The following is a 27434-nucleotide window of genomic DNA, read 5'->3' on the forward strand; positions in this document are numbered from 1 at the left end:
GACACATACCAGATTCCAATAGTCCTCAAGGCTTGGGGACCCTCAGTGATTTATGCCCAAATATGATAGGATCTCAACTGTACAAGTAAAGCACTTGTTCTTTTCTTTGTACATGAAATGTTCACCTCAAAGTGTTCTATGTTCTTTCACCATTGAATTCATGTTTTATTCTTGCAAAATTTTTTATTTCTGTTGGAGAAAAACATTCTAAGAAAAGTAATTAGTTCACTAGTTCATACTCATTTTCTCTAGCTCTGTAGATTTCCATAAATGTATACTGCTTTAGTTACTTCTCTATTACTTCGGCTTCCTCATCTTCCAAAAGTCTATTATATTGTGTTAATAGAAAAAAGCCAGTGCCTGTACTTGGTCACTTATCACCAAATGTAGTTTTTGGACTAAAGAAAGAAGTAACACAGACAAACTAGCAGGAGAAAGCAATTTAAATAGAGAAGGGAAGACAAAAAACCCACCACTACCACATCTAGTTCCTGAAGAGAGTCCCCAAGCACTCCATACATTATGGTAACTAGAAGTACTATGCCAATGTATATTGAATTCTCACTGTAAAAATTTGATACCAAGCTCTATTTACACTTCAATTCACATTGTTTGGCTACCTTTAATACAGTGGTTCTCAACTCTGGATGAATACCGGAATCACTAACTTTAACGAATACTGATACCCAGGTCCCATCCCCACAGATTCTTATTTAATTGGTCTCAACACTGTCCTAAGCATGAAAAATTTTAAAGCCCCACAAGCGATTCTTATGTGCAGCTATCATTGAGAACAACTGATTTAAAATGACATAAACTGAAGACAGTAATTTAGTTACTTTGGGGTATATCAATACACACATATGCACACACACAGAGTTCAAAAAAGTTGGTCATTCTTCTTGGAAGCAACCTCCCAGTATCTTAGAATCATTAATTCCCTCACAAGTTCATTCAATGTCTACATATGAAAATAACTTTGACTTTGTTGCCTATAGATGTTCTAAAAACTGGAAATTTGATATAGTGGAGTACTTCATAAATAATATTTACTTAGAGGCTGACAGAAGTACTAACCAAGGATCCAGGTCTCACAAAAACATTTCCTGTAGGATTTGGGCTGTATGTATTATTGCCAGCCTAGGTTGTATTATTGTTTACTTTTTTTTACAACTTTTCTTAAGAATATATTTGCAGTCAAAGGATTTTGTGGGTTAAAGAGCAATTTCAGTATCAATGCTGTCGACTACCTTATTTTATTATGAACATGTTTTTTTGGCTCCTAAACGTTGGTATCAATGGTTTTTGGGGAAAAAAAAAAATCAATTTAGTGATTTCCATTTTAGTTTTCATTTTACCACATAGTACCTCTGTCTAAAGGAAATCATATCTATCTCAGATACCTTCTCTAGAAAATGGGGATAGACTACTTTACCTGTGTAATTCATCAGGTAAGTGCTTAAGGACTCTCTGACTTCTAAGATCTGTTGATTATATTGTGATAGGTAAACTTTCTAGAAACATCAATGTCCATTTATTTACATATTGTCTGTTGCTGCTTTTGAGCTACAACAACAAAGTTGAGTACTTATGACAGAAACTATACGGTTGTCAAGCACAAACTATCTGGCCACTTAAAAAAAAATTTACCAACTCGTTCCAACTGATCACAAAATATCCCTGAAGCTAGCCAACATTATTTGTAATGTTTAGATTTACTGTTGGCAAAATCATTCTACACTTAAAAAAACAAACAGTTGAATGCCACTTTGGGTAACAAGATCAAAGAAAAAACTTTACAGATTTTCAAGTAGATTTAAAAAATCCCTGTGGTGATACCCAATAAATCCAGATGATATAAGTTACTAAAATCAAAAGGCAGTTTAAGAAATAATAGGAAAATAGCAAGTTAAAGTATTTTTTTATTAAAAATTTTATTTTATTTATTTATCTGACAGAGAGAGAGAGAGCAAGCACACAAGCAAGGTGGGGGGGCAGCAGAGGAAGAGAGAGAAGCAGGCTCTCTGCTGAGCAGGGAGCCCAACGCAGGGCTCGATCCCAGGACCCAGGTATCATGACCTGAGCCGAAGGCAGACACTTAACCGACTGAGCCACCCAGGCGCCCCTGCTCAAGTTAAAGAAGTATTATAACAGCTTTCTAGGAATGTCTTAAAATAGATATGCATGTTTTCATATTCCTGCCCAAATTATAAAAACTTAAAGACAAAATGAAATAATCACTACTGCCAAATAAAAAATGAATAGCCTATACAAATGGCTAGTTAAACTTAGATATCCAAGTATACTTAACACATAACACACCTTTGTAATCTGTCAGATTTTTGACCTTGGAACAGTAGGAGGAAGGCCATGTATGACAATGGTTAAGAGAACGGACTTTAGGGTCAGACAAACCAAAGTCAAAAAAGGCAATAGCACTATTTTACAATAACTGTATAAAAGATTCTCCAAATGTATTTTGAAAAAGAATTATTTTTTAAAGGAATTACCTTTTAAATTAAAATTAGTGTTATTATGGAACTACAAACACTGAAAAATCCTAAGAAACTTAAGAAAGGAATATGTAAGGGAAACTGACAGCTAAAAAAATGCTCTCATCTGTAGAAAAAAAATAAATTTCTATTATAGGATGTAACAGAAGCACTTATTTGATTATTTATCTGAAAATAAATCTAGTTAGCTAATTCAGTGATCTGGGTTTTCTCTTCCCAATTATGGGTTGCTGCTTTTTTCTTTTTTTCTCAAAAGGCATACACCAGGTCATTAAAAGTCTGATCTGGCAGTCATCTGAAGCACAAACTGAATGACTTCAAGAAAAACAATGTAGATGCCAAAATCATCTGCTATAATGACGATGGAAACTGCAAGAAAAAGAGGACTGTTTTGTAAATAATCAAGATCAAATTAAAAATTATTTGTGGGCTCAAGGATAGAGATAGCACACTTAGGGTCTTTAGGAACAAATACTGTAATTAAGATACACTGCCAAAAAAGATGACTTGGTGAGACAGTTTTGTTCTGTGTTGTTTAATCTCAATTTCTGCTCTTTATTTAGCATCTCTATCATTGCTTTAAAGATTCTGACCAAACGCCAAGAATTCTGAGATCTAACCAAAATGGAGTAGTAGCCAACTTCTGTGCAATCACCCCAATGACCCATTTTGTACTTCTGAGATAACTGCCAGGACCATGAGGCTGGTTTCCAGATTCTATCCAAAACTGGGAATATCCAAATTTTCAGATGATTCCATATCTGAAAAGGGATTCTAGGAAACAGGGTCTTTTCCTATTATTCTTATTATCTCTGCAAAGAAGACTGTTACATAAAATCAATCTGAATATATAGCTAACATGTAATGAGAAATATAGTTTACAGAAGGAAATTAAAGTTTGATTTACCTGTCCACTTTTCCCTATTTCCAGCTCCATTATAGCAACAGGGGTGTGAATTTGAGCTGAATGCCTTGACTGCGACTTGCCGTCAATTCTCCAACTCAGGCCCCGAAGCCCACTGTCCCAACGGCTCTGGTTCATTAGGCTCTCTCGAATTTTTGTCTTGTGGCTCTTCCAGAATTTGGAAATGACAGCAGCTTGGTCAGATGTGATCCCACCTTGCTTTTTGGTTTGAGCGGTCAAGAATGCCTCCAGCTGGTTGAAATCCATGTCTGCAGATGCAATAGACTATAATGACAGAAAAAAAAATAAATTTGAATTTGGTAAATAAACAGAAAAAGATAGCTTCTTAACTACAGATCATATTTTGAATGATTATTAAATTGCCATTGCTGTTTTTATTTATTTATTTATTTAATTTTTTTTTTTTTTTTTGACAGAGAGAGACACAGCGAGAGAGGGAACACAAGCAGGGAGAGCAGGAGAGGGAGAAGCAGGCTCCCCGCCGAGCAGGGAGCCCGATGCGGGGCTCGATCCCAGGACCCCGGGATCATGACCCAAGCCAAAGGCAGACGCCCAACAACTGAGCCACCCAGGTGCCCCGCCATTGCTGTTTTTAATTATTTTATTTATTTATTTGAGAGAGAGAGTAAGTGAGAGAGAGCAAGCTCGAGTAGAGGAGGAGCAGAGGGAGAGGGAGAAGCAGACTCCCCACTGAGCAGGGAGCCCAACATGGGGCTCGATCCTGGGACTCCAGGATCATGACCTGAGCCCAAGGCAGACGCTTAACCGACTGAGCCATCCAGGCGCCCCGCCATTGCTGTTTTGAGAACAGTAAGCTGCTACATAAACTGAAGTGGAAAATCATCAAAGGTCTGTGGCAATGGAGCCTTCGAGAGGACAGTGACTGTTAATTATCTGGTCTCAAGACAAGATTTTCCTTGCCTCTTCTTTGGTATTTCCTTATCCTCCCCTGGCCATTGGGGTTGGCATGAGCTCCAAACCAGACAAATCATAGTTATCCTCCTTTCTCTGGACACAACAGCTGATCCAAATCAATCTCCTAATTTAGAGCAGGAAAAGAAATGGTCTTGCCTCTTGGGGTCATGGTATCAGAAAAACATGAGGCTAGGATGCAGACTGCTCTCTTTGATCTTTTGGCAAAGGCCTGATTGCAATAAAAAGAATGAAGCCAAGCAGAGTTGAGAGTGGGTTCTAAAGGAGTGATATCCCTGCTCTATAATCCCCAAGGCCCTGGTTCCTGTAAACCTTCCTTCAATTCCGTATGCTATCTCAGCATCCTTTCCACCTTCAGGTACCAAAAAATTTGATTTACTATTCAAGATAGTTTAAGCTATATTCCTATCATTTAGAACCAACAGTTCTGACTAAACTTGGGCAGTAGCATTGAGAACAGTGAGTGTGAAGACAGTATACAAGCATAGTATAGGTAGAGGAAGTAGGACGGGGCTGACAGACAAACATACTGCCTTTCATTCTTCAATTAATGTAAAAAAAAAAACTATATGATAAATGTAACAATGTTTGATAAAGATATTTCACAGTATAATTCAAATAAACATCATCATAAACACCCAAATTCTCTAAGCCACTCAACAGAAACATCAATTTGTATAATATACTATAATTAAGTCAAATTATTTCTACTAGCACTTTGCTTCACAATATCACATCACAATGTAGATGATTCATATCATACTTTTCCTCAAATCATATGAAGGTATCTATTTTGATATAACCTCACCTGTGACAATTTATTTTGGTTGGGTCCCAGTCAATAATATATTGAACTGGGATCAATTCATCCAAATTTAGAATAATCAGAAATTAAATAAGGAACTGATTGTGGTTCGAGTTCAAAGTCATCAATTTTCATTTATTCAAGAAATATTTGAATAGGTACCATGGAATAGACACTGTTCAAGGCATGCCACCTCTATCCACCAGGAGCCTCAGCTGGCAGCCTGGTACTCACTTATTCCTGATTCTTGCCCCCTCCTCCACAACTTGAATTAGTGGTTTTCAACACTGGCTGCACATTAGAATAATGAGGTACATTTTTTTTTTTAAGATTTACTTATTTATTTGAGAGAGAGAGAACTCGAGTGAGCAGGGGGAGGGGCAGAGGAAGAGAAAAGAAGAGTCTTAAGCAGACTCCACACTGAGCACGGAGCCCCCATGTGGGGGTTCAATTCCATGACCCTGAGTTCATGACCTGAGCTGAAACCAGGAGTCTGATGCTTAACCAGCTGTACACCCAGGCGCCCCATGAGGTACATTTTTAAAATATCAATGCCCAGACTCTGGGCAGAAATTCTGATTTCTAAAAATTCTAAAACAGGGCCTAGGCAGTGGCATTGTTTAAAAGCTTCCCAAATCATTCTAATGAGCAACAAAGGTTAAGAACTAAGCCTATATAACATTTTGTTCATCAACTTCTACTGATTCTTATATCTGAAATAATTCTCTAATAATGTGTCCCTTCTGCTCTGTCCCTACTACCCAGTATTGAGTACTTGAGAGCAATCATTCTCTTGTACCTAAACTAGGCTTCTACCTTGTACCTCCTCAACTCTTATCTTCTATACCCCACCAAAGTAATCTAAATGTCAGGGCACCTGGGTACTCAGTCGGTTAAGCCTCCGACTCTTGATTTTGGCTCAGGTCATTGTCTCAGGGTTCTGAGAACAAGCCTCACTTTGGGCTCGGCACTCAGCGCAGAGCCTGCTTGTCCCTCCCCTCTGCTCTTCCTCTCACTCTTTCTCTATCTCTAAAATAAAATCTTTTAAAAAGAAAAAAAATTAATAAAATGTCAATAGGATACTATCACTTCCCTGTGTTAAGGTTTCCAACAGTTGGCTATTACCTGCTATAGTGGTTATCAATTGTAAAAATTCCTGTGTAAGTTATAAGTTACAAATAATGTTATTATTAGTAGTAAAAGAATTAAAGTTTGTAAAATTTATTTTTATAAACATAAATTGGGAGGGTTTTCAAGGTTAACTTTATATTAACAATTCTTGCCTCATTTTAACTGTTTCCTTGAATAGAAGAAAAAAAGAAAATTACAAACACAAGAAACCTACATCAGAATAAATCATGCATATTACTGTTAAGTGTGTCACAGAGGAATAAAATATTGAAAACTGATCATCTAGGGTAGTGGTCCTCAACAAGGTAGTACTGCCCTCCGAAGTAACTTGAAAAATGTTGGAGCTGTGTTTGGTTTCATAGTGATTGCAGTGCTTACTGGCATCTAGTGAGCAGGACCTAGGAATGCTAGGCATCCTACAATGCTCAAGAAAATGAGTTGGCAAACTTTCTGTAAAGTTGTTATTATATATTCCTCTTTTTTTTTTTTTTTTTGGTCCAACTCTAAAAATATACAAACCTAAGATTCTTAGCTCATGAGCTATACAAAAATAGGCAGTGTGGCTCTGGGATGTAGTTTACCAGTCCCTGCTCAAGAACATTCCACAAAACAAACTGACTCATGCCCCACATGACTTGGTAACGTCCCATTTAACATTATGTGGAAAAACCTGTTTATAATTACCCGAACCTAGAAATTAATTTTTTCTTTTTTCATAAAAATATTTTGCAGTTTTAATAAATACCAAATTTTATAGGAATGAAAGTAATATAATTTGTACTTTGGTCAGAACTTTACAAACAGTTGTCGAACATTTTGGAAAATCTCATTACCAATGGCAATACCAGTTAAAATATCTGAATTATCAATATATCTATATAAGTCTGTGTTTATTGTTGCACATTCACAGGGATTCTACATATAGGTACAAGTATATGTTTGATTCACTATATGTTCTAATGCAGTAATGCTTGAATATTTACATTTTAAAATACATTATTTCAAATTATTTTATTATAAATGGACTATATTAGATTTATGTCATGATGTTGATTTGTTAGAAATTATGCATGTTAATTTTATTATATATGAATTATAATTATACATAAATTCTATTTAAGAATAAATAAAGGGGCATTAGAAAATATTTACTGTAGTGCGCCTGGGTGGCTCAGTAGGTTAAGCGTCTGCCTTCGGCTCAGGTCATGATGCCAGGGTCTTAGGATCGAGTCCTGCATCGGGCTCTCTGCTCAGTGGCAAGTCTGCTTCTCCCTCTCCCCTTCTGCTCGTTCTCTCTCTCTCAAATAAGTAAATAAATAAAATCTTAAAAAAGAGAGAAAATATTTACTATAGAAAGGAAACAATGGACATAATAGGTTTGAGAACCACTTGCTCATATCTTACAGCTTCCTGCTTTCCTCACTTGTCATTCACACAGCACTAACCTATTTGAAATTCCCCTACGAGAAATCCTAACATGCTACTTCTTTCTATGTGTCTTTGTCCATTATTCTAACTGCTTGAAATGTCCTTCCGTCACATTAACTTCCACCAGATTAAATGTCCTTCACCAGATTAACTCCTATTTACCATTCAAGACTCATTTCAAGCATGGCTTCTCCAATATTCCTCCTCCCCTAAAAAGGTAAGGGCCCCTTTCTATTCCAGAAATGCCCTAATATCTCTGTCATCACACTTACCTCAATGTAATGGAATTATCTGTTTACAAGTTTATTTCACCCAACAGATTCTAATCTGTGAGGGCAGGGTCTACATTATCTCTGCAATTATAGCATCTAACACAACCCCTAGAATTCATGTTTTTTTTTTTTTTTTTTTTTAGATTTTATTTATTTATTTGAAAGAGAATGAGAGAGAAAGAGCACATGAGAGGGGGGAGGGTCAGAGGGAGAAGCAGACTCCCTGCCGAGCAGGGAGCCTGATGCGGGACTCGATCTCGGACTCCAGGATCATGACCTGAGCCAAAGGCAGTCGCTTAACCAACTGAGCCACCCAGGTGCCCTAGAATTCATGTTCTAAAAAGCACTCACAACCTTAACAACAACTTTTTAAACCAAAAATAATAAATGCTGCAGATCAACATAAAGTCTAGAATTATTAAAAGTTACCAACTTCTTTACAAAATCCTCTCATGTATATCACAAACCATAAACTCCTAGATAAAGATAAAAAATAATCCCAAAGTGATGATTTGTTTGCCTAATCTAGCCTTGCTAAGCAAGGGACTCTGAGCCAAAGGTAATTTAGGCTACGAAATCAGAGGAAAGGGAGAATTTGAATAAAAAATAAAAATGTAAACCATCATATTATTATTATTGGCAAAACTGCTGCTGCTAGAATATAATCACTGAGTGAAGCCACATTATGTCACTGACGGTAGGCAGCTTAGAGAAACTGCTGGTCTCCTAGTCAACATAGATCAGCATTATGCTAAAGATATACTTGACTGGAACATGATGATCCAAAAACAATTTTTATGTTAAAAATTAATAACTATAAATCTGAAACTGAAATTTCAAATAAACACAAAAAGGTAGTAGGAGAGAGAAGGAAGTAAACCCATGCCAAGTTATTCATGGCTACTTCAGAGAAAAGAAACAGACTGATAATTATATATATCTGTGTGTGTGTATATATATAATTCCTATCAAAATTCTAGCAAGAAATTTTGTATATATACACAAAATTATTCTAAAATTTATATGGAAAGCCAAACGAAACAGAATAGATAAAAACAACTTTTGAAAACAAAAACAATAAAGTGGGAGAAAGCAGTCTTCCTCATTTCAAGACTTAAGATGTAGCTACAATAATCAAGACTGTGGTATGTGCAGCAGAGAGGAGACATAAGCTAATGGAATAGAATAACACAAAAACAGACCCACACAAACATGAACAACTGATTTTTGACAAAGGTACAAAAGCAATTCAATGGAGAAAAGAAACGCAGCCTTTTCAACAAAAGGTAGTTAAGTGAGTAGATATACTTAAGTTAAAAAAAAAAGGAACCTCAACATAAATTTCCTAACTTATATAAAAACTAACTTAAAATAGATCGTGGGCTTAGATATAATACAAAACCATAAATCTTTTTTTAAAAATAGAAGACAATCTTTGATATCTACGTAGAACTAGGCAAAGAGGTCCTAGATTCAACACCAAAGCATGATCCATAAAAGGAAAAACTACTATATTCGACCTTATCAAAATTAACTTTGTCCTGTGCAAAAAAAACACTGAAGGGAGGAAAAGGCAGCCTACAAACTGGGAGAAAAAATTTCAAAACAAATATTTGACAAAGGACTAATATCTAAAATATATAAAGAACTTTCTAATTTCAACATTAAAAAACAAATAATCCCATTAGAAACTGGACAAAAGATGAGAAACATTTGACCAGAGTGGATATATAAATGGCAAATAAGTACACGAAAAATGTCCAACATCATTACCCATCAGAAAAATGTGAATTAAAACCACAATGAGGGACACCTGGCTGGCTCAAGTTGGTAAAGCATTTGACTCTTGATCTCAGGGTCATGAGTTTGAGCCCCATATTGAGTGTAGAGATTATTTTTTAAAAATAATATTTAAATAAAATAAATAAAACCACAATGAATTAGAATGGTTACAATTTAAAAACAGTGACAAGACCAAATGCTGCCAGGGATATAGAGAAATTCAATCACTCATACATTGCTTGTGGGAATGTAAAATGGTACACACACAGTGAAAAAGTCTGTCAATTTACTAAAGAAATGAAACATACAATTACCATATGACCTAGCAATATCATTTCTGTGAATTTATCCTATAGAAAGGAGGACTTGGGTCCACAGAAAAAGCTTTAATACACAAATATTTCCCACAGCTTTATTTGTAATACCCCAAAATTAGAAATAAGCCAGATGTCCTTCAACAGGTAAATGGTTAGATAAACTATGATACATCCATACCATGGAATACTTATCTGCAGTAAAAAGGAACTGGACCATTGATATCACAACCTGCATGAATTCCCAGAGAATTACGCTGAATGAAAAACGCCAATCAGAAAAGGTTATACACTGTATTATTCCATGTATATAATATTTTTGAAAGGATAAAATTACAGAAATGGAAAACAGATTAGTGGTTGTCAGGGGTTAAAAAAGGAGTGAGGGCTTTGAGAAAGACATGGTCACAGCTACAGGAGAGATCAGGTCCACAGTCTCCTGCTTCTGACTCACCACTGTTCACGCTTGCCCAGGAACAAGTTGGTCAGGAAGCCACATCACAGCCATGGTTTTAAAAAGATACTAGAAAGACATCTGTGGAACTGGAGGTGTTGATGCACCAAATTAGAATTACCCTAACCAGTCACAGTGTAAAATCTCTGGATAAGGTGTATGCTCAAAGAGAAAAAGAACCAGTTCAGATGCCTACTAGGACTCAGAATCAGTACAAGAAAAACTCCTTAGGCTGGAGAGTCTAAGATGTTTGTTTTTTTTTTTTAAGATGAGGATCCATTAGGGACTCACTGACTCCCACAGTCCTTCTGAAACTGTTAAACCGATTACTTCCATCAGTATTTAACCAGGAGTCAAGGTTGAAGTCACCACTGCAGATATTATCAACTATTTTAATAAATTGATTATCGGTTGTTTGAAAATAAAGGAAGGGGTGAGGATGGGTGGGAGGAAAATGAATATGGCTATAAAACTTCAACATGAGGGATCCTACTAGTAATGGAAAGTTCTACATCCTGACTGAATCAATGTCAATATAGTACTATAGTGGGTTTTCTTTTAGATTTTTTATTTATTCATTTGAGAGTGACCAAGCGAGAGCATGAGCAGGGGGAGGGTCAGAGAGAGAGGGAGAAGCAGACTCCCCGCTGAGCAGGGAGCCTGATGTGGGGCTTTGATCCCAGGACGCTGGGATCATGACCTGAGCTGAAGGCAGATGCTTAACCAACTGACTCACTCAGGTGCCCCAGAAAGTACTACAGTTTTACAAGAGGTTGCCATTGGGAGAAGTGCTCAAGTGTACAAGGATATCTTTTTCTACTATTTCTTACAGCTGCATATGAATCTATAATTATCTCTAAATAAAAAGCTTAATTAAAAAAAAAAACCTGGGGGCACCTGGGTGGCTCAGGCATTAAGCGTCTGCCTTTGGGTCAGGTCATGATCCCAGGATCCTGGGATCTAGCCCCACATCGGGCTCCATGCTCCGTGGGAAGCCTGCTTCTCCCTCTCCCACTCCCCCTGCTTGTGTTCCCTCTCTCGCTGTGTCTCTCTCTCTCTGTCAAAATAAATAAAATCTTTAAAAAAAAAACCTGTAAAGACTTCTCTAGCTTCCAGATTTCAGTTCTAATTCTTCAATACGGTTTACAAGGTGAATCATAAACAGGTACCTCCCTCTACCTCTCTAGCTTTGTGTCTCTTCATCTTCCCCTACCTCTTACAATCTTCCACCCACTCAATCTCCCTCCATCCATACTGAACTCATTTTAGCTCATAAAACTGCTGTTCTTCCACTACCCTCTGGATCTTTGCCTATGTTGTTCCTTCTGCCTAGAACATCTTAGTTGCTGTTCCTTCAACCCCTTTTTTGACACTACCTTGTTTTCAGGCTTTAACACAGATGTTACTTTGTAGGCTGCATAGTAAATTAGTGGTATTTATCACAATGTAGGGGAACTGCCAGGCCCATACCTCACTCTAACATGTGAGCACTTCTAGAGGGCACAGACCTTGCCCCACCTGTTTATCTTTAATCTCTAGGTCCTAGCATAGTGACTGGGTCCTAGCTAGTGACTGATCACATAGTAGGTGATCAGTAAATATATGATGAATGAGTGAATCTGGACTCCCAAAACACCTGGTCTTGACTACTCATTTGACTGCAGGAAAATCTTTTAGTCTTGTTGCACCTGGGTTTCCTTATTTACAATATAGAAATATAGAATGTGACAATTTTAAAACCTGGCTACAATATTCTTGACCCCTCTCCAAATGAAAGTTAAGAGTCTATATCCCAATCCCTAGAATATGGGCTGTGTGACTGCTTGTCCAAAGGTCACGGCAATTCCAACTAAAGTTGACCCCTCAGTAACACAGGGGTTGGGGCACTGACACCCCCAGCACAATCAAAAGTCCACATAAAACTTTTGATTCCCTAAAAACTTAACTACTAATAGCCTAAAGCTGACTGGAAGCCTTACCTTCCCATTAACATAAACAATTAACACATATTTTGTATGTTATATGTACTATATACCATATTCTTACAATAAAGTAAGGCAGAGAAAAGAAAATGTTATTAAGAAAATTCTAAGGAAGAGCAAACACATTTACAGTACTGTACAAAACCTGCATTACCCACAGTAAGTAGACCCATACAGTTTAAACCCTTGTTGTTCAAGGATCAACTGTATATGACATTTTGGAAAAGGCAAAATTATAAAGTTCTAACAGTAAAAAGATCATGGTTGCCAGGGGTTGGGGGGAAAGGAAGGGATAAACAGAACACAGGATTTTTAGGGCAGTGAAACTATTCTATATGATAATGTAATGGTAGATACACATCATTATACATTTGCCAAAATCCATTAAATGTACAACAGTAAGAGTGAACCCTAAAGTAAACTATGGACTTTGGGTGACGTTGGTTCATCCACTATAACAAATTCACCACTCTGGTGCAGGATATTGATTGTTGGGGAGGCTGTGCATATGTGGGGACAGGGGCAGACGGAAAATCTATACTTTCTGCTCAATTTTGCTGTGAACCTGAAACTACTATAAAAACTAAAGTCCTTTAAAAAAAAAAAAAAGGTTCAAAAAAGATCATGGCAGAATGATGCTGTGTCAATTTTCAGGCTCAGGTTTTAAGAAACTGGCAACTTCCATTTTGTCCCTTGTAAGAGGTTTGCTCATAGAACCCAGGTACTAAGCTATAGGGAGCTCATACAGACTATCTCATAAGGACTCTGGCCTCCAGCCCTCAGTCTATCACTAAGCTTCTAGCCAATAGCCAGCACCAAATAGCCAGTTAATGATGCATTTTGGGAAGTGGATCAGACAGCCTCCAGTTGAGTAAACACCTTATGAAAAGAGCCTTCCCCTCTGAGTTCTGCCTAAAGTTCAGATTCATTAGCTAAATAAATGACTGCTATTGTTTTAATAAATAAATAAAAGGGGCGCCTGGGTGGCACAGTCAGTTAAGCATCTGACTCTTGGTTTTGGCTCAGGTCATCATCTCAGGGTCATGAGACTGAGCCCTACATCGGGCTCAGTGCAGAGTTTGCTTGAGATTCTTTATCCCTCCTTCTCTGCTCCTCCTGCTCATGCTCTCTTTCTAAAATAAATAAATAAATCTTTAAATTAAATTAAATTAAATCAAAAAATAAAATAATAAACAAATAATAAATAATCAACTGAACTGAATGATGCCCTTTTTTAATAAACTGCTCATTATCAAGTATATTACTTATTTAAGTAATTAAAGTTAAAAGGCTAATATTTGAAAATTGGAAACTTTGATATTAATCAACCCCAAAGCATTTTAGTCCTAAAGCAATCTATTGTATTTTAATACTTACATACAATCATTAATCTCTTCTTCCTGCTTGAAAGCAAGAGTATTTACAGTTGGCACTAAAGATTAAACCACAGAGAATTCCTATTATTCGCTGGTAGACAAAACATAGCTTTTTCCATTAAGCTTCTAGTTTATTAGAGTGGTATTTCAAACAAAGGCCCAGTGCTTAAAACAAACACAGATAAATGGTATTTAGTGAAATACATACTTTCATACAATGTAAACTTCATATATCAGAGCAAAGTGATTCCATATTATCACCTAATATGAATGCTTCAATGACACACACTTCTGCCTCGGGTTTTTCAATAAAAATGGCAACCTCTCTGAAAAAATAAACCAGAAAACACCTTTAGAAATTACTAGGTTCCAGATGCACTTGTTCTCATTTTTAACTAAGAAACTTTACACAGCAAAACTAACCAAAAAGTAGAGTTACCACATACTCACAATCCCTCCACCCATGCACATACAGCTTTCCCTACCATCAATATCCACATCAGTGTGGTACTTTGTTACAAAGGACAAATCAATACTGACACATCATTATTAACCAAAGTCTATAGTTTACATTATGGTTCATTCTTGTTGTACATTCTATAAGTTTTGTCAAAAGTATAAACAACATGTATAGTTACACTGCTCTAAAACCTCTTGTGTTCTACCTCTTCATCTCTCCCTCCCTCCCCCACCAAAACAATCTATAAATGTCAATTAGATCTAGTTAACTGATTGACCTGTTTGGCTCAACTACGTCCTTATTGATCTTCTGCCTGATGGATCTGTCTATTATGAATAGCAGGGTGTTGAAGTCTCCCAACTACAATAGTGGATTTGTCTATTTCTCCTTGCAGTTCTACAACTTTCTGCTTCATGTATTTTGACAATATGCTGCTAGGTGCATACATGTTGAGGAAGATGTCCTCAACATCTTCTTGAAGATTTGACCCCTTTATTATTATGTAATGTCCCTCTTTATCCATAACAATTTTCCTTGCTCTAAAGTCTACTTCAGAGGTGCCTGGGTGGCTCAGTCAGTTAAGCATCTACCTTCAGCTCAGGTGGGCTCCCTGCTCAGGGGTGAGCTTGCTTCTCCCTCTCCCTCTGCCTGCCACTCTCCCTGCTCGTCCTCACTCTGTCTATATATATATCAAATAAATAAATAAAATCTTAAAAAATAAATAAACTCTGAGGTGCCTGGGTAGCTCAGTCAGTTAAGAGTCTGCCTTCAGCTTGGGTCATGATCCCAGGGTCCTGGGATCGAGCCCTGCATCGGGCTCCCTGCTCAGTGGTGAGTCTGCTTCTCCCTCTCCCTCTGCCCCCACCCCCCATCTTGTGCTCTCTCTCTCAAATAAATAAATAAAATCTTAAATAAATAAATAAATAAACTCTGTTTTATCTGAATTAATATAGCGACTCCAGTTTTCATTTGATTAGTGTTATCATGGTATATCTTCCTCCATCTTTTTACTTTTAATCAGTATGTGTCATATTTAAAATGGGTTTCTAATAGTCAACATACAGTTGAGTCTTGTTTTTTTCATCTACTCTAATAGTCTCAGTCTTTTAATTGGTGTAAAACACATATGGTATAAAAACTGATACAACTGCAAAGAGAAATACATGAATCCACTATTATAGTGGGAGAATTAAACACCCCTCTATTGGTAATTAAAAGATCCAGTACGCAGAACACAGTTTAAATAAACAATACTATCAACTGGATCTAACTGACATCTATAGAGTACTTCATCCAACAACAGCATGATACACATTCTTCTCAACCTCACACAGAACACTGACCAAGATAGACCACATTCTCAGCTACACAACACACCTTAATACATTTAAAAGAATAGATATCATACATGTCTGGGGTGCCTGGATGGCTCAGTCAGTTAAGCACCTGCCTTCAGCAGAGGTCATGTTCTCAGGATCCTAGAAGAGAGCCCTGTGTTGGGCTCCCTGTTCAGCAAGGAGTCTGCTTCTCCCTCTCCCTCTACCCACCCCCCACCTCCGGCTCATACTCTCTCGCTCTCAAATAAATAAATAAATAAATAATCTTTTTTAAAAAAAGAAATCATACATGTCTGCTCTCAGACAACAATGGAATTAAACTAGAAATCAGTAACAGAAAGGTAGCTGAAAAATCCCAAAATGGTTGGAAATTAAATAACACACTTTTATTTAAGATTTTATTTATTTGAGAGAGAGAACACAAATGAGAGAGAGAGTGCATGCTAGCAGCGGGCAGGGGGAGAAGGAAAGGACAAGCAGACTCTGGGCTAAGCACGGAGCCCGATGTGGGCTTGATTCCAGTACCCTGGAATCATGACCTGAGCTGAAGGCAGACACTTAACTGACCGAGCCACCCAGGTGCCCCAAATAACACACTTTTAAATAACACATATGTCAAACAAATACCAAAAGAAAATTTAACATATTTTAAACAAATTTAAAATGAAAATACCTAATTTGTGGGATGCAATGAAGGCAAGTGTTACAAAGAAATTTATAGCACTGAATACATATATTAGAAAAGAAGAAAAATCTGAATGAATAATCTAAACTTTCACTTTAGGAAACTAGAAAAAGAAGAGCAAATTAATCCAAAGTAAGCAGAAGAAAAGAAATAATAAATATTAGAGCAAAAATCAATGAAATTGAAAGCAGGAAATCAACTGAGGAAATGAATTAAACCAAAAGCTGGTTCTTCAAAAAGATCAATAAAAGTAATAAACCTCTAGCCAGGTAAACTAAGAAAAAAAAAGAGAAGAAATAAATTACTAACATTAGAAAAGAAAGACGGGCCATCATTAACGACCCCATGGACATTAAAAAGATAATAAAGGACTATTATGAACAACTATATGCCCACAAATTTGATAACCTGGAAGAAATGGAACAGTTTCTGGAAACTCACAGTCTACAAAAACTCAGGAGAAATGAATCATCTGACTGGGCCTTCGTCTATTAAAGAAATGGAATCAATAATTAATAACTTTCCAAAACAGAAAGTACCAGGTCCAGATCGGTTTACTGGTGAGTTTCACCAAACATTTAAGGAAGGAATTATACCAATTTTCTACACTCTTTCAGAAAATAGAAGCAGAAGGAATAGGGCACCTGTGTGGCTCAGTTGGTTAAGCATCTGCCCTTGGCTCAAGTCACGACCCCAGTGTCCTGGGATCGAGTCCTGCATCAGGCTCCCAGCTCCACGGGAAGCCTAGTTCTCCCTCTGCTTCTGCTTCCCTCTCTCTGTGTGTCTCTCATGAATAAATAAATAAAATATTTTTTAAAAAAGAAGCAGAAGGAATACTTCCAAACTCATTCCATGAGACAAGCATTATTCTAATACCAAAACCAGACAAAGATGTTATAAGAAAAACAGCCATAAACTAGTATCTCTCATGAACATAAATACAAAAATCCTCAACAACCTATTAGCAAATCGAATCCAATAATGTCTAAAAAGATTTATACATCACAACCAACTGGGATTTATGCAAGGATGGTTCAATATTCAAAATTCAATTAATGTAATCCATCATATCAACAGGCTAAAAAAGAAAAATTACATGTTCACATCAATAGATGCAGAAAAAGCAACAACAAATGCTGACAAGGATATGGAATAAAAGAAATCTTACTCATTACAGGTAGAAATGCAAAATGGAATATCCACTTTAGATGACATTGGCAGTTTCTTACAAAACTAAACATATTCTTACCATACAATCCAGCAATCACACTATTTAACCAAATGAGTTAAAAGCTTATATCCAAACAAAACTTAAACATGGATTTTTTTTTTTTTTAAGATTTTATTTATTTGACAGAGAGAGACACAGCAAGAGAGGGAACACAAGCAGGGGGACTGGGAGAGGGAGAAGCAGGCTTCCTGTGAAGCAGGGAGCCCAATGTGGGGATCGATCCCAGGACCCCAGAATCATGACCTGAGCTGAAGGCAGACGCTTAACGACTAAGTCACCCAGGCGCCCCTACACATGGATATTTATAGCAGCTTTAATCATAACTGCCAGAGCCGGGAAGCAACCAAGACGTCCTTTAGTAGGGGAATGGCTAGATAAACTGTAGTATATCCAGACAATGGACTATTATTCACTACTATTAAAATAAAAAATAAAAAATAAATTTAAAAAAAGAGCTATCAAGCCATGAAAAACATAAAAGAAACTTAAATGCCTATTACCAAATGAAAGAAGTCAATATGGAAAAGCTATATACTTTATGATTCCAATTATATGACATTCCAGAAAAGGCAAAACCATGGACACAGTAAAAAATCAGTGGCTGCCAAGGGTTCAGAGGGAGAGAAGGACGAATAGGTGGGGCACAAGGGATTTTTAGGCAGTAATACTATTCTGTATATTGTACAGAATCTGACACTATAAAGGTGGACACAAGCCGTTATACGTTTGTAGAGATGGAATGTACCAACAAAATGTACAACACAAGGAGTGAACTCTAATGCAAACTATTAACTTTAGTTAATAATAATGTAATCAACATCAGCTCATCAACTGTAACAAATACACTACACTAATGCAAGATGCTAATAATAGGGGATATTGCAAGGAGAAGGAGTGTGAGGGGCTGTAAAGTAATTCTCTGTACATTCCACCCAATTTTTCTGTATAAAACTGATCTAAAAAGTAGTCTATTTTTAAAAAATGACTGACAGATATAACATGCATAAATTTTAGATATGCTAAAATAAGAGTCAAATACAAAGAATATAGATTGTATGATTCCATTTAGGAAGTTCAGTAAATGAATTAGAATTATATCTATCAACATGGATAGAGTACAAACAGAATGCTGAACAATAATAAAAAAAGGCAAATGCACACAAACACATAAAGTATGATGCTATTTATATGAAAATATTAGATGACAAATACTGTAAATTTAAAAAATATGTAGTAAGACTGTAAAGTCATGCATGAGATTGTTAAACACTTAATGCAGGATATTGATTACTTCAGAGAACAGGGAGAATGAAATCTGAGAGATATAGAGAGGGCTCTAATAGGATCTATAATTTTCTTTGTTATGTTTTCAATAAAACTTTAAAAAAATAGAAAAAGTTGTGAAGACAGGACAGAGTTTCAATACACCAATTTCCCAGTTTATTAACATCTTCCATTACTATGGTACACTTACGACAATTAATGAACCAATATTGATACATTATTTTAATTTAAAAAAATTTTTTAAGCATGGAGCCCAACGTGGAGCTTGAACTCATGACCCTGAGATCAAGACCTGACCTAAAATAGTCGGATGCTTAACCAACTGAGCTACCCAGGCACCCCGATACAATTTTATTAACTACAGTCTATATTCATACTTTCTTAGTTGTTTTTTTTTTTTAAGTTTATTTATTTTTTTAGTAATCTCTACACCCAACGTGGGACTGGAACTCACAACCCGGAGATTAAGAGTACTCTGCTCTTCAAACTAAGCCAGCCAGGCACCTCCACAGTTTGTTATTTAGTTGTTTTTTGGGTTTGTTTTTTTTTTAAGATTTTATTTTTAAGTAATCTCTACACCCAACATGGGGCTCAAACTTACAACCCTAATCAAGAGTTGCATGTTCTACCTACAAGACAGCCAGGTGCCCCGCATACTTTCTTAGTTTTGATCTAACATCCTCTTAATGTTCCAAGATCCCATCCAAGTTACATTACATTTAGTCCTCATTTCTCCTTAAGTTCAAGTGGCAGTGATAGTTTCTCAAACTTTCCTTGTTTTTGTTAACTTGACAGTTTTGAGGAGTACTGGTCAGTTATTTTGTAGAGTGCCCTTTAGCTGGAATCTGCCTGATGATTTTCTCATAGTTAGACTGGGGTTATGGGTTTTGGGGAGGAAGACCACAGAGGTAAATTGCCATTCTCATCACACCATATCAAGGGTACATGCTATCAACATGGCTTATCACTGTTAAAGACACCTGGCTGAGGTAATGTTTGTCAGCTTTCTCTACTGTAAAATAATTTTCCCAACTTCCTCCTCTTTGGAAGGTGTCACTATGAGAGGCCCACACTTAAGAAACAGGAAGTTATGATCTATCTCCTTAAGGACAAAGCACCTACATAAATCATGTGGAATTCTATATGAGCCTATAATGTTGTAAAGTATATAAAAAAAAGATTAAAGGCCTCTTGCCTCCCTTTCTTCCCCCACAGCACACACACAAAGGGAAAGAAAAATATCAAAGTTGTTATCACTGTTAAAATTAGAGTTTTTAAATTTTTTTTCATTTTTTAGCACTTTCCAAATTTTCTTTAATGAGCATTTTCTGCCTAGATAATGAGGTTTCTTTTACTTTACTTTTTTTTTTAAAGATTTTATTTGAGAGACAGCGCGCACTCGAGAGAGAAAGAGAGAGAGAGCGAGCAAACGCACAAGCAGAGGGAAAAGCAGTCTCCCCACCGAGCAGCGAGCCCGATGCAGGACTCAAATTCCAGGATTCTGGGATCATGACCTGAGCTAAAGGCAGACGCTTAACTGACTGAGCCACCCAGGCACCCGGATTTCTTTTACTTTAACCATGCCTATTGTCATTTATAGTCATTATAATCTAAGAATTACTAATTTCTCCAGTTTTATTCCCTATCAAAAATATAATAAATCTAGATCAATATGAATGGTTCTGGGAGCACCCGGGTGGCACAGTCAGTTAAGCATCTGCCTTCAGCTCAATCATGATCCCAGGGTCATGGGATCCCGCCCCCATGGGGCTCCCTGCTCAGTTGAGAGCCTGCTTCTCCTTCTCCCTCTGCCCCTCCCCCCCTGCTCGTGCTCTCTCTCTCTTTCTCAAATAAATAAAATCTTAAAAAAAAAAAAAGAAAGAAAAATCTTGGTTCTTATGACCAAGAATAAATATTAGGGACATGAATTCAATGACCCAAAGCACTATTTTTTAAAAGTTCACCAAACATAAGCAGTAAATGCAACTTCACAACTTATAGCTATTTTTAATGAACTAGACAAATATTGCCAAAGATAAATAATAAACTTCTAGGATAAGTATCTTATTGACTAAAATACAAGATGACCTTGAATTTGGGTAATTATATTTTCCCAAGAATGAAAAAAAAAATTTAATTATAGGAAATTTTCTTTGTCATGGTCAGTACTGCTAGTAACTCATAAATATACTTAAAAAAAAAAAGCAGAAAATCCTCAACCACAAATAGTATATTTATAACCACAAATAGTAAATAACTAAGTCTTCTACCAGTCATATTATATGTGGGGTTTTTAATACTATAAGGAAAAAAATATTGCTGGAGGGGCGCCTGGGTGGCTCAGTCAGTTAAGCCGCTGCCTTCGGCTCAGGTCATGATCCCAGGGTCCTGGGATCGAGCCCTGCGTCAGGCTCCCTGCTCAGTGGAGAGTCTGCTTCTCCCTCTCTCTCTGCCTACTTGTGCTCTCTCTCTATCTCTCTGTCAAATAAATAAATAAAATCTTTAAAAAAAAAAAAAATATTGCTGGAATAATGCAAGGGAGTTGTCTGAATAAAGGATAGTTATTTCTTTAGTGGCTATGTTGTGTCTAAGAAAAAAAGAATGATTATTAGTGGCTACCTTATGTCTCAGAAAAAAAAGAATGATTATTAATTAAGATAACATATCAAATATAAATACTTGCTTCTCCAACCACTTAATGGGAACAGTAATTAAGGATTTCAAAAAGCTATCCACTCCCCTAATCTCCATTAAGTAAGTAAACTGGAACACATCATGCAGATTTAAATTCATCATCACTTCTGAAGAAAACAGACTGACAAGCATAGAAGGCTACCAAGTACTAACAATAGTTCACCCCCATAGAAACTACTCATGGTAACCAAAAACAAATCTTTACTTGTCAACAGTTCTGTCAAGGTCCCAAGCATTTGCTGATAAAATGTGTAGTTAAGCCTATAAACTACAGAATGCTGCCAGTTGTTAGCACAAAGAAATTAAGACCTTGAAAAATTAAAGCAATTTGCCTCTAAAGACAATTAATATTAGCTTGTTAGTAAAGGGTCTTAAAGAGAATGATTTTTCTCCTGATTTATTCCATCAGAATTTTTTTGTCAGAAATATATATTTACACAATAAAAGACCAAATATCAGGTAAAAAGTACGTAGTTGCATTTCTATAATCTCCTGAAATAAAATTTATATAATGAGCTAAAGCAAGTAAAACTGTCTAAAAAACAGTTTAAAAATTAGCATTTTCTAAAGCTCTTAAAAATTTTGTTTTACTTTTATTTTTTTTAAAGATTTTATTTATTTATGTGAGAGAGAGACAGAAAGAGAGAGAGAGCATGGGCAGGGGGAGGGACAGAGGGAGAAGCCGACTCCCTGCTGAGCAGGGAGTCCACAATGGGCTCGAAACCAGGGCCCCAGGATCACGACCTGAGCCCAAGGCAAACACTTAACTGACTGAGCCACCCAGGCACCCCGAAAATTTTCTTGTTTTAAAAAACTAAGTACTTCCCTTGAAATTGTTTATGCTGTTATTTTAAGTAGAACCTGGTCCAAAACTTAAGTAAAAATAGTCCAAAAGAAAAGCAACTCAGTTTTGTCCTTTACCTTTAGTAAATTAGTGAAATCTGATTTATTGCTCTTAATAGTTAATTAGAAAAAGGTTTTGTGGCTTCAAGCATATTTCTCTTGGCTTCAGTTTCCATAAAATTAAACAAAAGGGATGGTGTTAAACAATTTCTGGGTACCCCCCAAATAATAATGTTCCATGCTGCTATATCTATAGACTGAGCTATATAAAATTACTAGTATTCAATGGTTTTTGACTTATAGAAATGGTAATTTGAAATGGCTCAAATTACTAAATCTCCTAGGTTTTATTCCCTCCTAGGCACTATCTCTGACATCAATTTTTTAAAGTAGAGCAAAATGTTTAAAAGCCAGTAATGACAGCTGGCTCCCAGATGCCATTCAGAACTGAATATACTTTATTAGAATTTTTTAGAGGGGGGAGGGGGACAAGGAGAGAGAGAATCTTAAGCAGGCTCCATGCCCAGCACAGAGCCCCACATGGGGCTTGAGCTCACAACCCTGAGATCATGACCTGAGCTGAAATCAAGAGTCGGCCACTTAACTGACTGAGCCACCTAGGTACCCCAAAAATTTTTTTAAAGCCTATTTTATCCCTGAAGAAAAAGATGATAATCTGATATGGAAACCCTCCTAAATTACTATTTCACAATTCAGTTTTGAATATTTGCAGACTTTGTATTAGCCCATTCGGTTTTATGACATCTCTTAGTTATCACCATATAATCACTATCACTGAGTTTCCACCACCTATCAGGGCCAGTCCTAAGCTCTCAAATAAGATAAATAACATATGAACCTGCCCTTAAAGAGCATTCAATCTACTGTGTTAACCAAAAGCATCCTTGGCTTTCCCAATTTGCCAGAATATCTAGAGCAATGATGCCCAAAGCGCAACTGGCAAACCAATGCCAGCCCACAAACTTCATTACCAGTCTTCTATGATGTGATTATAGAAACGGATAGTAAAGATTTATAACTTTTGTGGTAATGTGATGGTAATTTTATGAATTTTATGTCAATTAATCTAATAAAATAACTAGAGCTTATAATTTTATGTTTTTGGTGAGAAATTAAAAAATGTTTAAAAACAACACACACATGCACACGCACATGTACACACACACACAAAAAAACTAGTCCTCAATGTACATTATTTAAGAAGCACTAAGATTGGTCGGGGCCGGGGGGGCAGGGGGTGGCGCAGGAAGGGAAGGGTCAGTCCAAGATGGTGGTGAAAGAAGGTCCTAAGCTTAGCTTCTCCCATAGACACACCAAATCTGTACCTACATATGGAACAATTCCCTGTGAAAAATAACTGAAAACTAGTAGCAGTTTGAAAGATGCCTAGATGATATGTGAAGATTCATTTGCTAATCTTAAAGCATCTGCTGGAGAGACAGGGTAAAGCTGATACTCTCTTTAGAGACAGAGTGCTGGAGGATGTCATTTTTGCATTCTCCCTCTGTCCTGCTGGGACAAGTGGGTATGCGTTGATGTGGCACCATCCCACTACCTTGCTAAGGCCAGTGGGAGCAAAAGGATGCATCACTTTCCAGATCCCTGGCAGGGGCCAGTGGGCCCCAACTGTCATGGCATTCTCCCACTCCCCTGTTTAAAGCCAGTGAGCTTGGGCAGCTGCAGCACTCCCCTGCTCCTTGGTTGGGACAGCAAGCACAAATGGTCATGGCATTCTCCCACACCCTTGCTAAAGCCAGTGAGTGCTGGTGGTTGCAGCACTGCCCCATTCCCTGACTGGGGTTGACAAAGTGCAAGTAAGTAGTCATGGCACTCTCCCACTGCCTTGCTAAAGCCCTAAAGCTGGCAGGGGCACAGACAAGGCACTCTTCCCGATGTATCACTGAAGCTGGTGGGCATGTAGTCAAGGTATTTTCCTTCTACCTTGCTAAAGCCAGTGAGCTTGCCCTACTCCCTATGCTCTCCACCTACTCCACTAAAGCCGACAGGCACATGTAATCCACAGAGGGGACACCCCTTGATCACCTGGCCTTGGTGGCCAAGGGGGTTTGTGTTTGTGGGCTCCACAGGACTGCAGTAATCAAACAGTTCTTGGTAGTGTCCAGGGCACTGTATAAACAGCAGACAAAAACATACCCCCATTCTTCCTGAGAAAAAGGCCCCCAGTCTTCCTGAAGCACTAGCTCAGCACTTCAGTCTGAGCAGGTTCAAGTCTGCCACACATTCTAGAAACTACTGAGGTCCTCTCAGAGAATGTAAGACAGGAGACACCAACCTTGCATACTCCCCTGGCCTCACTACAGCTCAACAATACCTCCCAAAAAGAATATACACATATCTGGAAGCCTGATTTTTGCAACTATCTCCCAGGGGACACCTCCAGATCTTCTGGTCTAAAGGCCAGCAAGGTTTACAATTATGGCCCCACAAGACAGTATATATTTTTAGGCTGCTGCCTTAGGGTCTGGTTTCTTATCAGCCTGAAATTAAGGTGCTAAATAAGATCCCTCCTGTTGGAATACTGACAGATCCCCCTGGAACACCCTCAACAATGGGGACCTATCCAGAACAAATCACGCTGTTTAGAAAACCACAAAGGTTCAAGAGCAAGGGAAAGGTTGAACAATAAGGTTCATCATCTATAAAAGGTCACTCCTCCAAGAAAGGCAGAGGTAGCTGTTTTGTCTAATACACAGAAACACAGAATCAAACAAACTGAGGAAACAAAGAATATGTTCCAAATGAAAGAAAAGATAAAACCTCAGAAACAGACCTTAAGAAAATGGAGAGAAGTAATTTACCTGATAAAGAATTCAAAGTAATGGTTATAAAGATGGTCACCAAACTTGGGAGAAGAATGGACTAACACAGTGAGAACTTTTACAAAGTGACAGAAAATATAAGAAAGTACCAAACAGAAGTCACAGAGCTGAAAAATAAATCTTAAAAAAAAAAAAAAAGGAAGAAAGAAAGTCAAACCACAAGGGAAAGAAAGCAAAATAAGAAGAAAGGAACAGAGAGGAACTACAAAATTGTCCAGGAAACAATTAAAAAATTGGCAGTAAGTACATAATATGAATAATTATTTTAAATGTAAATGGACTAAATCTGCCAATCAAAAGACACAGAGTGGATGAATGGATTAAAAAACTCTTTTATATGCTGCATACAAGAGAGTCACTTCAGATGTAAGGACACATACAGACTGAAAGAGAAGGGATGCAAAAAAATACTCTATGCAAACAAAAATAAAAAGAAAGCTGGTGTAGCCACACTCAAATGAGACAAAATAGATTTTAAAACAAAGAAGTGCATTATATAATGATAAAGCAGTCAATTCAATAAGAAGATATAACATTTGTAAATATATATGAACCCAACATAGGAGCACTAAAATGTATAATACAAAGATTAACAGGTCTAAAGAGGTAAACTAACAGCAATACAATAACTGTAGAGGACTTTAACACTCCACTTATATCAACAGATAGATCAGCCAGACTAAAAAATCAGTAAGAAAACATCAACCTTAAACAACACACTAGACCAAATGGACTTTAAATAGATACATATAGAACATTCCATCTAAAAGCAGAACAGGGGCACCTGGGTGGCTCAGCTGGTTGAGCATCCAACTCTTGGTTTTGGCTGAGGTCATGATCTCAGAGTCATGAGATCAAGCCCTGCTTCAAGCTCTGCTGGATAGTCTCTCCGTCTTCTTCTCCCTGTGCCCCTCCCCTGCTCTCTCGCGCACACTCTCCCTCTCTCTCTAAAATAAGTAAATGAATCTTTAAAAAAATAAAATAAAAGCAGCAGAATAGGAGGTCACTGGCTGGCTCAGTCAGTAGAGCATGTGACTCTTGATCTCAGGGTCATGAGTTCAAGCCCCACATTGGGAACTGAGCTTACTTTAAATAAATACAGAACTTTAAAAAATAAAATAAAATAAAGTAAAATAAAATAAAATAAAAGCAGCAGAACACACATTCTTCTCAAGTGCACATGGAACATTTTCCAGGACAGAGCACATGTTAGACCACAATACAAGTCACAACAAATTTAAGAAGACTGAAATCATATCAAGCTTCTTTTCCAACCAGAAAGGTACGAAACGTGAAATTAACTACAAAAAGAAAATTGGAAAAATCACAAATATGTGAAGATTAAACAATATGCTACTAAACAACTATTAGATCAAAAAAGAAACCAAAAGGGATAAAAATGCCTAAAGACAAATGGAAATACAACATACCAAAATCTATGGGATGCAGCAAGAGCAGTTCTAAGAGGGAAGTTCATAGCAATACAGGCCTACCTCAAGAAACAAGAAAAATCTCAAACAATCTGTATTTTACACCTAAAGGAACTAGAAAAAGAATAAACAAACTCCAAAGTTAGTAGAAGGGGAAAAAAAGGTCAGAGATGAAACAGAGGCTCAAAAAAACAATAGAAAAGATGAATGATACTAAGAACTTGTTCTTTGAAAAGAAAATTGACAAACCCTTAGCTAGACTTAGCAAGAAAAAAAAAGGGGGGGAGAAGGCTCAAATAAAATCAGAAATGAAAGAAGTTACAACACATACCACAGAAATAAAAAGGATCATAAGAGACTACTATGAACAATTACATGGCAACAAACTGGACACACTAAAAAAGACAGGTAAATTCCTAAAAACATCCTGAATAGGGGTGCCTGGGTAGCAAAGTTGGTTGGGCATCCAACTCTTGGTTTCAGTTCAGGTCCTGACCAGGTCATGAGACTGAGCCCTGAGTCGGGCTCCACACCCATCATGGAGTCTGCTTGAGTTTCTCTCTCCCTCTCCCTCTGCTTCTCCCCACAGCAGCCCCCCCAAATAAATAAATCATTTTAAAATGGACATTAAGGAGGATATGTGATGTAATGAGCACTGGGTATTATATAAGACTGATGAATCAACTGGGGCACC

General features: G+C 37.1%; 2 protein-coding genes across 4 annotated transcripts in view; both read right to left on the minus strand.

Annotated features, from left to right (window-relative positions):
- B3GNT2 (UDP-GlcNAc:betaGal beta-1,3-N-acetylglucosaminyltransferase 2) overlaps positions 1 to 3556 on the minus strand; it is a 185346-nt gene extending 181790 nt beyond the window's left edge. Inside the window, exon 1 of the mRNA XM_078056497.1 lies at positions 3421 to 3556. The gene's annotated coding sequence lies outside the window, so the exon portion shown is untranslated. The remainder of the gene's footprint in view (positions 1 to 3420) is intronic.
- The window catches only part of LOC118545239 (COMM domain-containing protein 1), a 186422-nt gene that overhangs the window by 87364 nt on the left and 71624 nt on the right, over positions 1 to 27434 (minus strand). For 2 of the 3 annotated variants that reach the window (XM_078056501.1, XM_078056500.1), the window contains exon 2: positions 3421 to 3702. In XM_078056501.1, coding sequence (XP_077912627.1) covers positions 3421 to 3684 — 264 coding nt within the window. In that variant the 5' untranslated portion in view covers positions 3685 to 3702. Of the gene's footprint in view, positions 1 to 3420; positions 3703 to 7459; positions 7607 to 27434 lie in introns of those variants that run through there. The other variant, XM_078056502.1, reaches the window with a different exon arrangement.

This window comes from Halichoerus grypus, chromosome 10, assembly GCF_964656455.1.
Source record: "Halichoerus grypus chromosome 10, mHalGry1.hap1.1, whole genome shotgun sequence".
In the NCBI taxonomy this organism is placed as follows: domain Eukaryota; kingdom Metazoa; phylum Chordata; class Mammalia; order Carnivora; family Phocidae; genus Halichoerus; species Halichoerus grypus.